We start from the raw sequence: 13,254 nt of genomic DNA on the forward strand, positions 1-13,254 counted from the left end.
AGGATATTACTATCCTATTTTTTCCTACAAATATTCCATGCTGACGACCATGAGAAGACTCCATTCTCCTTAGGTTTTCACACTGCTGTATCCTCTACTCCTGCTTGATAATGAATCCTGCAGCTCAGAATTTTTGGAATCAGAAGAGGAGGCACTTTCTGTCTTAGTAATGTCTCATTCCAGGTGCCATTTTCTATGAAGTATGACACAGGAGTGTTGTTGAGGCTGGTGATGGGGTCACAGTGCTTAGCTAGCTGCCCTTCACCCAACCAATCATCCCACCAGAAAAGGCTGTTACCCGAGTGAACTTTCCATGTGATATGAGGCTCAATGATGGTCTTGTTTTTCATCATATATTTCCAGAGCAAAGACTGTCCAGTGTCCCATTTTTTGGCAATTGGATTGGCTGTTTGACAGTATTTTGCTCTTAAGAACTAACTCCGAAGAGATTTCTTAGTTCTGAATGTCCACCATTTCTTGAACTGCATTGCAGTGCAGATATCTTCAAGTTTTCTAATTCCAATGCCTCCTTCCTCATAAGGAAAACTTAAAGTTTCCCATGACGTTTAATAATACTTTTTTTTTCCTTATCCCAACCCCAGAAAAAATCTACTGTAACTCTCTTGATATAATTGAGAGTAGTTTTGGGAGGAGAAATAGAAGCCATGGTATGAATGGGAATAGACTGAAGCACATGCTTGATCAAAGTAGTTCTTCCCCCAAACCTTAAAATCCTTGATTGCCAACCACAGATTCTGTTCACCACTTTTGCCACTAAGTCTGAATAATAAATGATTTTCTGGCCTCCAATATATAAGGGGCAACCCAAGTAGGTTATAGGGATGTCTTGATGATAAAAACCAGTAATCTCCTTTATCCTTTCAATAGTTTCCATAGTAGCATTTGTGGGAATCATGAAATGACTCTTTTCTTTGTTGACACATTGGTCTGAAACAGCTTCATAGGTGCTAAGAGTCTTCATAATAAGTTGTAGAGACATTCTAGTGGTAGAAGTAAATATAATTACATCATCAACAAAACATAGATGGTTAATTTGAGGACCACTAGCTTCCATGTGAAATCCCTTGTAAGTCTGATCATGATGGAGGAGATTCAGCATTCTAGAGAGTACCTCAGCACCTAAATTAAATAGGGCTGAGGATAGGGGATCCCCTTGTTTGAGACCTCTAAGTCGAGTGGAAGAAACCATGCCGAGAATCATTAACAATGACTGAATACCGGTTATTACTCATAGTTCTCCATACAAGATCAATAAAATTCTCTCCAAATCCCATCACCTTCACAGTAAGGCAAGTGAATGACCAAGATACTCTATCGTACGCTTTGGCCATATCAAATTTAATCACGACATTTTCTCCTTCCTGAGGGTTTTTAATATCAGGAATGATTTCTTGGGCCAACATAATATTTTCCGAGATGCTTCTGCCTTTAACAAACCATGACTGATTTTCTGAAATAAGATTAGGAAGAATAGGAGCCAGTCTTAAGCAAAGAATTTTGGAAATGATTTTGATGGCGAAGTTGCTTAAACTTATAGGTCTGAATTCACTGAGCTAGTTGGGATGTTCAATTTTTGGTAGGAGAACTAAGCATGCATGAGACATAAATTTGGGCATAATATGCCCATTGAAGTACGACTGGATAACTATAAGAAGATCATCCTTGATTATATCCCAACATGCTTGATAAAATTTTCCTCCAAAACCATCAGGACCAGCTGTAGAGTTAAGGTTCATTGAAAAGACTATATGTTTAACCTCTTCCATACTGACCATATATCGAAGAATTTGATTTTGCTGCTCAGTGACCTGTCTTGGTAAGCACTGGAAGTTTTGGTCAGCTATTCTATTTTCCTATCTAGAAAAAATTCCTTGAAAGTAGCTACAGGCAGCCTGACCAATTTCCGTATCTCCTTGAAACCATTGACCATTATCATCACAGATTTTGTGATTGAAAATTTTTTTCTTCTTCTCCTCATGATAGAGTGAAAGTATTTTGAGTTGGCATCACCTTTCTTAAACCATTGAAGTTGTGTTTTCTGTTTAAGGATAGATGATTCCAACTTAAGATATTTGATGTATTGAGCATTTACAAGGTGCAGATTTGCCCTGTTAGCCTCAGAGTTGTTAGTAATAGTCTCCTCCTCTGCTGCTCTTACATGTTCTTCATATTCCTTGGCAATGCTGAATATATCACCAAACTCTTTTCTAGACCAAGCACTAAGAGTAGCAGCCAGTCTCTTTATTTTTTGATGAAGTTTCCACATAGGATTGTCCTGAACTGTTCTACTCCATCATTCATCAATTGTGTTCATAAACGTATCACTATCTGTCCAACAGTGGAGGAATTTGAAGTATTTAATGTGTTGTTCATCTCTAACATTAAGTTCCATGAGTAAAGGGGTATGATTAGAACCAACTGAAGGCAGATGAGTGATGGTTGTCTGGGGCATCATGTCAAGCCATTTGTCATTAACCATAGCTCTGTCTAATCTTTTCCAATACTCTGGCCCTTTCAGATCTTTGATTACACCAAGTGAAATGTTGACCATTGTACCCAATATAAATCAAACCACAAGTTTCAATCATACTAAGAAAGTCAAAGCTTTTATTTCTGTTATAAGGCAGCCCCCTAGTTTCTCGTCAGTGGATGTAATCACATTAAAATCACCAATAGTGCACCAAGGTTCCTCCTTATTTGAATAATGAATAAGTTTATCCCATAGAGGTCTTCTAAGGTGTTCCTTGCATTTTGCGTAGATAAAGGTAACAAGGAATTTTGCATTGCATCCGACATAATTTAGTTCATAAGTAATATGCTGATTCTACTTCAAGGATATTGCAGTTCATGTCAGAGTTCCAGAAGAGCCAAATTTTGCCATTGTTGTTACAATAAGCTTGCTCCATGTTAAGCTGAATTTTGCAAGTGTTTATATGTGAATTATCAGAGAATGGTTCAAGAATTGCTATCATAGAGAGATTATGCATCTTCTTGAGTGTTTGAAGTCTTTCAAGAGATCCTTGGGAGTTAATACACCTAGAATTCCAACATAGTGTGCTGATCATCAAAAGCCTCCACTTCTGGACCTGGTGTTTGGTCTGCTTGAGTTAACAGCTATGTTGGTGTTGGCTTGCTTGGTGTTTTGTCTACCTCTAGGAGACAACCCTTGCTGATCTGTCACCTCTTCAATTTCTTGTTGAAACATGGTAGATCCAAATGCTTTAATAAGATGTATACTTGTCTCCTCCTCTTCTTCATCATTTTCATTCAAGGACTAAGTGTCTTGATCAAATTCATTTTTAGATTGTATATTGGCATACTCATCCTCTGACTGTTTTGACCTATGTCAATTTTTTGAGTTTGCTGCTGACGGTCTTTAATGTTGACCTGCTTTCCTACTTCTGCCTGTTGTTTTCTTTTGATAGCTTCCCTCTTTTTCTTACTCTTTTTTCCTCTAGATTTATTGTTAGGAGTTTTTCTTCCAGATTCATCACCAGCATTACTAGGATTCTGTGTGCCCTCACTTCCTGGTGTTACTTTCTTTTCCTGTTGTTTTCTTTTGATAGCTTCCCTCTTTTTCTTACTCATTTTTCCTCTAGATTTATTGTTAGGAGTTTTTCTTCCAGATTCATCACCAGCATTACTAGGATTCTGTGTGCCCTCACTTCCTGGTGTTACTTTCTTTTCCTGTTGTTTTCTTTTGATAGCTTCCCTCTTTTTCTTACTCATTTTTCCTCTAGATTTATTGTTAGGAGTTTTTCTTCCAGATTCATCACCAGCATTACTAGGATTCTGTGTGCCCTCACTTCCTGGTGTTACTTTCTTTTTTGGAGTCTGATTGTTATTTTCAATATTCATACCCTGACCTTCCTCCTGTTTAGATTTTTCAGAGGTTCTTACCTGTTCCATTGTACTGTCAGTTTGTTTTTCTTGAGGGTTACCAGGTCCTTGAGTCTGTAAACCTTTTTGAATTTCCTGCACATGATGACCTGCATTGACATTGTTTTGAAAAGTGGTTGCAGAGGCTCTAAGGTCTCTACTAAGGTCATTGTGAACCCCCTCATGCAAAACATGAGTCAACTTCCCCCTTTTGGTTACCCCTTCCTGCAAGTCAGCCTCCATCAGCTTCATCAACAGCACAATCATAATTAATATTGGGATTCTGGGGATTATGGATATTTGAGTCAATACCTGTGGTCTTCTTGCTTTGCTCCTGAACAAGTGCACTGTGATCTGTGTGCATGTTTTTATGCACTTGACTTTTTGGATTTTTTTAAACTTCCTCTTGGGCAGTCTTTAATGTTATGACTGCATTTTCTTTTGTTTGTTGAGGCTCATTTCCATCCTGATTGTTGGGCTGTTCCTGTGCAACAAGATCAATAAAATTATTATTAGTGAGGATAGCATTCATACCTGTCTGTTTATGGTTTTGATGGATCGCTTGATTGTGCATTCCTTGCTGTAATGGCTGTTGATTGTTGTTCTTTTTTCTTTTGTGTTTGCCATTGTTCTTCTTGTGACAGTTGTGCTTCCTTTTGCTCCTCCTACTTCCTATTGTTTGTGATCCCTATCCTTGAATTTTGATCTCTATGAGGTGCATGTTGTTGTTCCTTGTTTTCAATTTCTTTACCACTCTTATTCTTTACTTCCTCTTCTACTTCTCTTCTTCTTTTTTATCTTCATCATTTTGCTTAGTGCTGCATTCATATTCCATATGTCCTTGATGCATGCAATAGAAGCAGTAGGGGGGTACATCTTCATATTCAATAGTCTGCCATCTTCCATCAGTTAAGTCATCCCCTTTGTAGCCCATCCAAACATGAGGAGGTCTCTTTTTAGATAGATCAATTAGAACCTTCACCTTAGCTTTACTTCCCCTAGTTTTCTCGATGGAAGCTGAATCCAGGTAAAGCACTTTTCCAACACCATAAGCAAACCAGCCACAAAGTCTTTGTTATAACAATGCCAAGGAAGGTCAGGTAGATTTACCCACATGGGGACAATTGGAGTCTCCACTTCAGGTTTAAATGAAGGTGTCCAGGCTTGTATTCGCATAAGCGGGCCAGCTATACTCTTCCGTTGCTTAGTCCAAACTGTGTTGTAGTCCAATTCATTGTCTAAATCTATATAAACATGCCTTACATTGTAGTGAACAATCTTGACCCCCCTGATAACTGATTTTAGAGAATGAAACTTTTTCTAATGAGTTCTACCTTAGGCATAGTGTGACTAAATTTTCCAATCAAGGTGTATTTGCATGTTTCAACAAGGGGTCCCAAAACTTCTTCTTTCACAAAGAGTACATCCGATAACCCCTTTTTGGTAGAGATCTCAGGAGTGGTGAGTTTGATGGATTTATCAATTTTGGACTGGTTATGCCTAAGTCTGGCAGCATAGGTTTGGACCACTGTGTACGGGACAGGTTCAGGTATGTGATCCTTCTTGTTAACATTGGTGTTGGGTTGATCATGTTTCTCATTGGTTTGGTAGCAGGTCTATTCCTAAGATTGGGATTTTGAGGCTCAAAATTGCTAGAGACTTTAGGATAGCTATTACCTGGTTGATGCAACTCAGCATTGAACTTATTAGGTGGATGTTGCTATTTTTCTTTAGCTTGCCACACCTGATTGCTGTGTTGCATATGCTGGGTGTTGAATCTGTGGGGATATCCATTGGTTTGGACCTGTACCTGCCTTTGTTTACAATTGGATGCTTCATGCAAATGAGTCTTCCATTTATCCTTATCAGTAGTGTTAATAAGATTAGTTTTAGAGGTTATACCTGGCTGTTCCTTGGCTGCTGTTTGCTATTTTTCGGGTGCTCTATTTGATGTGTTGCCTTGGATGTCCTGCTTATTTGCCTTACTATTTTTATCCTCCATTCTAGTAGCTTATCTTGAATGATAGACGTATTATGATGTGCCTCCTGAGCCTGCTGCATCCCCTCCATATTGTGACTTTGATCATGTTCCCCAACATTCACTTGAAAAGAGAAATTAGTTGACTTAGAAACTTCACTAACCTGATTTTGGTGAGAGCTCTCAATTCTTCCATCAATGTTCAGTGCAATTCCTTCGTCCACATTGTGCATTTGTGAAACCATTTTTATTCCAACCAATATTTTGTTACTGTGCTCAGTATGCATTTCTACCGAGTTTACTCTTGTTTCAACATTCAGGTTGCTGGGAGCTCGTTCTACATCTCTTTGTTGTACATTCCTATTGTTATTCTCTAGACACTCCTCTTCTCTTCGTTTTTCATTTTCATGGTTCGCCGGAACTCCGGTGAGGTTGCCGGTAAAATCATTCCAATTAACTTCATCGTTAAAATTACTGGAAATTGCAGTAAGATGTTCTACAAACACAGAGGAGTAATCCCCATTGAATTTTCCAGCTCGAACCTCTTCGAAAGAGCCTCGTTCTTGAAATCGCGATTGGGGCGATTTGCCTGTGAATCTCCCATAAATTGCCTCTCGATTTCTCGCAAATGGGAAGGTGGATTCAACTGATTTTTGAGTATTATGTAGAACTTTGGACTGCGAATCACCTTCACCACTCTTTTGAACCCGAATCTCACCTGAGCGAGCCATGGACATAATTTTTTGAGCCCAGTCAAACTCTTTTTCCAAAATCGCAACGTGGATCCCCTCTTCTCTTCGCAATTTTGAGGAGTTGTAGGATGAATCTGAGGACGAGCCTTGATGGGTTTTACTCATATTAGGACTGCGCGTCTTTTCCAGTTGGTCCGGCGGTCTGGGGATTTCTACTGGCGGCGTGGTAGCCATTCCGGCAGAGCTGGGAGCCTGGTGAAAATTAGTCGTTATGTCCTTAGAGAGTGTTTTTTGAGAGAGAAATTAGAGAGAGAAAAAATTCATGAAATGAGGGGGCGATAGGATTTAGGATTTAGGGTTTAGGGTTTAGGGTATATGGTTAGGCTTTAGGGTGTAGGGTTTATGGTTTAGGGTTTTAGGTTTAGAGTTTAGGATTTAAGGGTTAGGGGTTAGGGGTTAGGGGTTAGGGTTTAGGGTGTCGTTTTAGGCTTTTGGGTTTATGGTTTAGGGTGAAGGGTTTATGATTTAGTATTTAGGATCAAGGTGGAGGGTTTAGGGTTTTGTGTTTAGGGTTTGAGGTTTAGGGTTTAGGTATCGAGTTTAGGATGAATGGTTTAGGGCTAAAGTTTATGGTTTAGGGATAAGATTTAAGGATTTAGGGTTTTGGGTTTTTGGTTAGGGTTTAGGGATTAGAATTTAGGAATTAGGGTTTATGGTTTAGCATTTAGGTTTTAGGGTTTAGGGTTAGGGTTAGGGTTTAGGGTTTTTTTAGAAGAATGACCTTTAGGTGGGTCAGGGGCTGAGCATCACCCCCAGGCCTTATCATATATATAAAACCAAAATTATACAAGGAGGGGGGCAAAAACCTTACCTCCAAACCTAACGTGGGTCAAGTCGACCTACCAACTAAGGTTAGTCAACTCAACCCTATACAATATGATATATTATTAAACTAAATACCTAGAGAGGAATCCTCTCTTAATACAAAGTTTCTAATAATACATAAATAAGGGAGACTCTCACCTTACAAAAGTTGAAACTAATCCTAAACAAACTATTATACCTACAAAAGAATAATAATTTGAATAGAATGTCTCATGAAGAAAAGGCATTTGAAACCAAATGTATGATTTAGAGAATATATTTGGTATTCTACTGTCCTTCAATCTGCACAGAGAGCTCCTGCCAGATTGAATTCCCGTTACTGCTTGAACTTATCAAACATTCATGGTGGTTGTTTGAGCAGTTTCAACTTCTTTCTTCTGAAACGGGTTTAGGGTTTAGAGTTGAGGATTTAGGGTTTAGGGTGTAGGGTTTAGGGTTTAGTGTTTAGTGTTTGGGGTTTAGGGTCTAGAGTTGAGGATTTAGGGTTTAGGGTGTAGGGTTTAGGGTTTAGTGTTTAGTGTTTGGGGTTTAGGGTTTAGAGTTTAGGGTTTCAGATTTAAGGTTTAGGGTTTCAGATTTTGGGTTGAAGGGTTTAGTGTTTAGGGGTTGTGGGTTTGGGTTTCAGGTTTAGGGTTTAGGGTTAAGGTTTAGGGTTTAGGGTTTAAGGTTTAAGGTTTGGTGTTTAGGGTTTAAGGTTTAAGGTTTAGGGGTTAGGGGTTAGGGGTTAGGGGTTAGGATTTAGGGTTTAGGGTTTAGGGTCTAGGGTTTTGGGTATGGGGGTTTAGGGTTTAGAGGTTAGGGTTTAGTGTTTAGGGTTTATAGTTTAGGGTTTAGGGTTTAGTGTTTAGAGTTTGGGATTTAGGGTTTAGTGTTTGGTATTTAGGGTTAAGGATTTATGGTTTATGATTTAAGTTTTAGGGTTTAGGTTTTAGGATTTAAGGTTTAGGGTTAGGGTTCAGGGTTTTGGGTTTATGGTTAATGGTTTATGGTTTAGCGTTTAGGGTTTAGGGTTTAGGGTTAGGGTTAGGGTTTAGGGTTAGGGTTTATGGTTTATGATTTAAGTTTTAGGGTTTAGGTTTTAGGATTTAAGGTTTAGGGTTAGGGCTTAGGGTTTTGGGTTTATGGTTAATGGTTTATGGTTTAGGGTTTAGGGTTTAGGATTTAGGGTTTAGGGTTTAGGGTTTAGAGTTTAGGGTTTATGGTTTAGGGATTTGAGTTTAGGATTTAGGGTTTAGGGTTTTCAATTTGGTATTGATGGTTTAGGGTTTAAAGTTAGGATTAGGTTGTATGGTTTAGGGCTTAGGGTTTAGAATTTAGGGTTTAGGGTTTAGTGTTTAGGGTTTAAGGTTTATGATTTAGGGTTTATGGGTTATGGTTTAGGTTTAGGGATTAGGGTTTTGGGTTTTGGGTTTAGGGTTTAGGGTTTAGGGTTTAGGTTTTAGGGTTTAGTGTGTAGGGTTGTAGGTTTAGGTTGTAGGGTTATGGGTTTAGGGTTATTGGTTAAGTGTTTAAGGTTTAGGGTTTACAGTCTAGGTTTTAGGGGTTTAGGGGTTATGGTTTAGGGTTAATGGGTTTGTAGTTTCGGGTTTAGGATTTAGCATTTAGTGTTTAGGGTTAGGGTTTAGGTTTTATGGTTTTGGGTTTCGGGTTTATGGGTTTAGGGTTTAGGGGTTAGGGTTTAAGGTTTAGGGTCTAGTGTTTTGGGTTTCGACATTAGGGTTTAGGGTTTAAGGTTTAGGGTTTAGGATTTAGGGTTTAGTATTTAGGATTTAGGGTTTAAGGTTTAGGGTTTATGATTTAGGGTTTAGGATTTAGGGTTATGGTTTATGGTTTATGGTTTATGGTTTATGGTTTATGGTTTATGGTTTATGGTTTATGGTTTATGGTTTATGGTTTAGGGTTTAGGGTTTAGCATTTAGGGTTTAGGATTTATGGTTTAAAATAGAGTATTTAAGATTTAATGTATAGGGTAAGGGTTTATGGTTTAGGGTTTTGAGTTTATGGTTTAGGGTTTAGATTTAGGGTTTAGGATTAATGGTATAGGGCTACAATTTAGGATTTAGGGATTAGGGTTTAGGGTTTAGGATATAGGGTTTATGATTTAGGGTTATGGTTTAGGGTTTAGACTTTAGGAATTAGGGTTTAGGGTTTAATATTTAGGGTTTAGAGTTTAGGGTTAAGGTTTAGGGTTTAGAGTTGAATATTTAGGGTGTAGGGTTTAGGGCTTAGGTTTTAGGATTTGGTGTTTAGGGTTTAAGTGTAGGGTTTAGGGTTTTGGGTTTTGGGTTTAGGGGTTAAAGTTTAGGGTTTTGGATTTAGGGTTAGGGTTTGGAGATTATAGCTTAGGGTTTAGGGTTTAGGGTTAATGGTTAGGGTTTAGGGTTTAGAGTTTAGTATTTAGAGTCTAGGGTTTAGGGTCTAGGGTTTTCTATTTAGTGTTTAGGGTTTAGGGTTCAAGGCTTAGGTTTCAGTGTTTAGGGTGTAGGGTTTAGAGTTTACAATTTACGGTTTAGGGTTTAGTGTTTGGGATTTTGGTTTTCGGATTTATGGTTGAAGGTTTATGGTTTAGGGTTAAGGGGTTTGGGGTTTAGGATTTAGGATTTAGAGTTTAAGGTCTAGGGTTTAGGGTTTATGGGTTTAGTGTTTAGGGTTTTGTATTTTGGGTTTAGGGTTTAAGGTGTAGAGTTAGGGTTTAAGGTTTAGGGTTTAGGGTTTTAGGTTTAGTGTTTAGGGTGTAGGGTTTAGGGTTTAGGCTTTAGGATTAATGGTTTAGGGTTTAGGGTTTAGGGTTTAAGGATAGGCTTAGGGTTTAGTGTTTAGGAAATTAGAATTTAGGGTGTAGGGATTATGGTTTAGGGTTTAGGGCTTTGGGTTTATTGTGTTGTGTTTAGAGTTTACAGTTTAGGATTTTTGGTTAAGGGTTTAAGGTTTAGGGTTAATGGTTTAGGTTTTAGGTTTTATGGGTTTGGGTTTAGGGGTTTATGTTTTAGAGGTTAGGGTTTAAGGGTTAGAGTTCAGGGTTTAGGCTTTAGGGTTTAGATTTTGGATTTATTGTTTAGGGTTTAAGTTTAGGCTTTAGGGTTTAGGGTTTATGGTTTAGGGTTCAGGGCTTTGGGTTTTGGTTTTAGGGTTGTAGGTTTTGGGTTTAGGGGTTAAGGGTTAGGGTTTAGGGTTTAGGTTTTAAGGTTAGGGTTTAGGGTTATGGTTTAGGGTTTATAGTTTAGGGTTAGGGTGTAGGGTTTAGATTTTAGGATTTATGGTTTAGGCTTTAGGGTTTAGAGATTTGGGTTTTGGGTTTAAGCTTGAGGATTTATAGTTTAGGATGTAGGGTTTAGAGTTTAGGGTTTAGGGTTTATGAGTTAGGGTTTAGGGTCTGGGGTTTTGGGCTTAGGGTTGAGAGTTTAGGATTTAGGATTTAGGGTTTAGGGTTTAAGATTTAGGATTTAGGATTTAGGGTTTAGGGTTAGGGTTTAAGGTTTAGGTTCTAGTGTTTTGGGTTTAGGGTTTAGGGTTTTGGATTTAGGGTTTATTTTTTATGGTTTATGATTTAGGATTTAGTGTTTAGGATTTAGGGTTTAGAGTTTCAAGTTTAAAATATAGAGTTTTGGATTTTTTGTTTAAGGTTAGGGTTTATGGTTTAGGGTTTAGGATTTATGGTATTGAGTTTAAGGTTTAGGGTTTAGATCTAGGGTTTTGGTCTAATGGTTTTGGGTTGTGGTTTAGGATTTAGGGATTAGGTTTTAGGGTGTAGGGTTTACGGTTCAGGGTTTAGGGTTATGGTTTGGGGTTTAGACTCTAGGAATCAGGGTTTAGGGTTTAGCATTTAAGGTTTAGTGTTTAGGGTTTAGAGTTGAGGATTTAGGGGTTAGGGGTTAGGGTTTAGGGTTTAGGGTTTAGGATTTAGTCTTTAGGATTTAAGGTTATCTTAGGGTTTAGTGTTTTGGGTTTAGGGTTTAGGGTTTAAGGTTTACGGTTAGGGTTTCGAGAGTATAGTTTAGGGTTTATAATTAAGGGTTAGGGTTTAGGGTTTAGAGTTTAGGATTTAGGGTTCAGTGTTTAGGATTTAGGGTTTTGGATTTAGGGTTTAGGGTTTTGGGTTGAGGGTTTAGGTTCAAGGGTCAAGGGTTTTGGGTTTAGTGTGTAGGATTTAGGGTTTAGGATTACGAATTAGGGTTCAGAGTTTATGATTTATGGTTTAGGGTTTAGGGATTATGGTTTATAATTTAGGATTTAGGGTTTGGGGTTTAGGGTTTATGGGTTTAGTGTTTAGGGGTTAGGGTTAGGGTTTAAGGTTTAGGGTCTAGTGTTTTCGATTTTGAGAATTTTTTTTATTTTTTTTATTAGAACGACCCTTGGGAGGGTCAGGGGCTTAGCAACATCCCCAGCCTTTAGCATTAATAACAAAACAAAAATACAGGGAGGGGGACATAAACCTTACCTCTGAACCTATGGTGCTATATGTGTCAACCTTCCTATAAAGGCTAGTCGACTTATCCCCGTACTAGAAAAGGAACCTACTAACTATGAGCCTAGAAGAAAGGACTCCTCTCCGTACATCATAACTAGTAAGCAATAAACTTGGGAGACTCTCCCCTTACATGGAAAACGAATGGAAAAACTAATCTAGAGTCCATCTAAAACTTAAGGTGGTTGCTTGATTCTCTTTATTTTCTTCCTTCTGAAATTGGATACTCCCATCCTCTCTAGCAGGTAGCTACCTTTAGCAACTGTAGGAAGCTGATGATGAGTGTAGTATTGTCTGATAATGTCTGAGTTGTGGCTTCCCTTTGCAAGGAAATCTGTTGTACTGTTAGCTTCCTTGAAGATGTGCCTGCATTCAAAAAATTCTAGCTGTCTAGCGAGTCTGATCAATTCCCTGATGTGCTGCTGAATCTGCCAGGGAGGTTTGGATTTATAGCTGATCCAATTATTCAGCAACTTTGAGTCAATTTCGAGGATAATCTTCTTAAAACCATGTTGAACACACCAGTAGATACCTTGCTGCGCTGCAAGTGTCTCTGCTAAATTATTTGAGCCAATTCCAAGAGGGATGCTAAAAGCATATATCATGTTGCCTTGATGATCCCTCAAAATTCCTCCGCCCCCAATTTTGCCCGAATTGTTCATTGCACTACCATCTGTATTGAGTTTAAAAATATCGGTGGGAGGAGTTTTCCAATTAACTTGAGTGATCGTGATCTCATGTTTTCAGGCCTCCATATAATTGATCAAGTCATGCCAGTCCTCAGGCCATTGCAAATATGGAAAGGCAATATGGAGAAGCATTATGATGTCCTTCTGAATAAGGAATTTAACTCTGATGATGCTAGATTTTTTGCCTCCATACTTAGCTGAACATCTATTTTTCCAAAGATTCCAACATGTTATAATTGGCGAAGAGTGCAGAAACAGTTTCTAAACTGCATTTCTGTGTTCTGTTCCCCACCAGGTAGTCACTAAGTTTCTCAGAGTGTTCTGGTTGTGAGGGATACCAACACTTGCTGCAAAAAAATTCCATATGAAGCTAGCAAAATTACCATTAACTAAAATATGGTCAATATCATCTAGACCAGGCCTGCTGCAGCAGGCAGGTTCAGCTCCAAAGTTCATGATCCTCTCATTAGTGGGGAGTTTGCTCCTAATTGCCCTCCAAAGGAAAAAGGACATCTTGAAGGGAATGTGCTTGTGCCAGAGCCATGTGTTGATGATACTTTTGCCCTTCTTCTTTCTGATTAAATTCCAGGCTGAGGAACATGAGAAAACACCACTATCATTGGCCGTCCACACAGCTTCATCAGG

The 13,254-nt window shown here is 38.6% G+C and overlaps 1 protein-coding gene across 1 annotated transcript; it reads right to left on the reverse strand.

The window, feature by feature from the left end:
• Nucleotides 1-12,096: 12,096 nt before the first annotated feature.
• On the reverse strand, nucleotides 12,097-12,582 carry LOC107059084 (uncharacterized). The gene has a single exon (XM_015305493.1). The coding sequence runs from the start codon at nucleotides 12,580-12,582 to the stop codon at nucleotides 12,097-12,099; it is 486 nt and encodes a 161-aa protein (XP_015160979.1).
• Between the last annotated feature and the right edge of the window lie 672 nt (nucleotides 12,583-13,254).

The sequence above is a fragment of the Solanum tuberosum genome, unplaced genomic scaffold, assembly GCF_000226075.1.
Source record: "Solanum tuberosum cultivar DM 1-3 516 R44 unplaced genomic scaffold, SolTub_3.0 scf00766, whole genome shotgun sequence".
Lineage (NCBI taxonomy): Eukaryota > Viridiplantae > Streptophyta > Magnoliopsida > Solanales > Solanaceae > Solanum > Solanum tuberosum.

Bases quoted from the DNA above. Each gene is read 5' to 3' on its own strand.
- LOC107059084 (XM_015305493.1), bottom strand. From the start codon at position 12,582: ATGAACAATTCGGGCAAAATTGGGGGCGGAGGAATTTTGAGGGATCAT.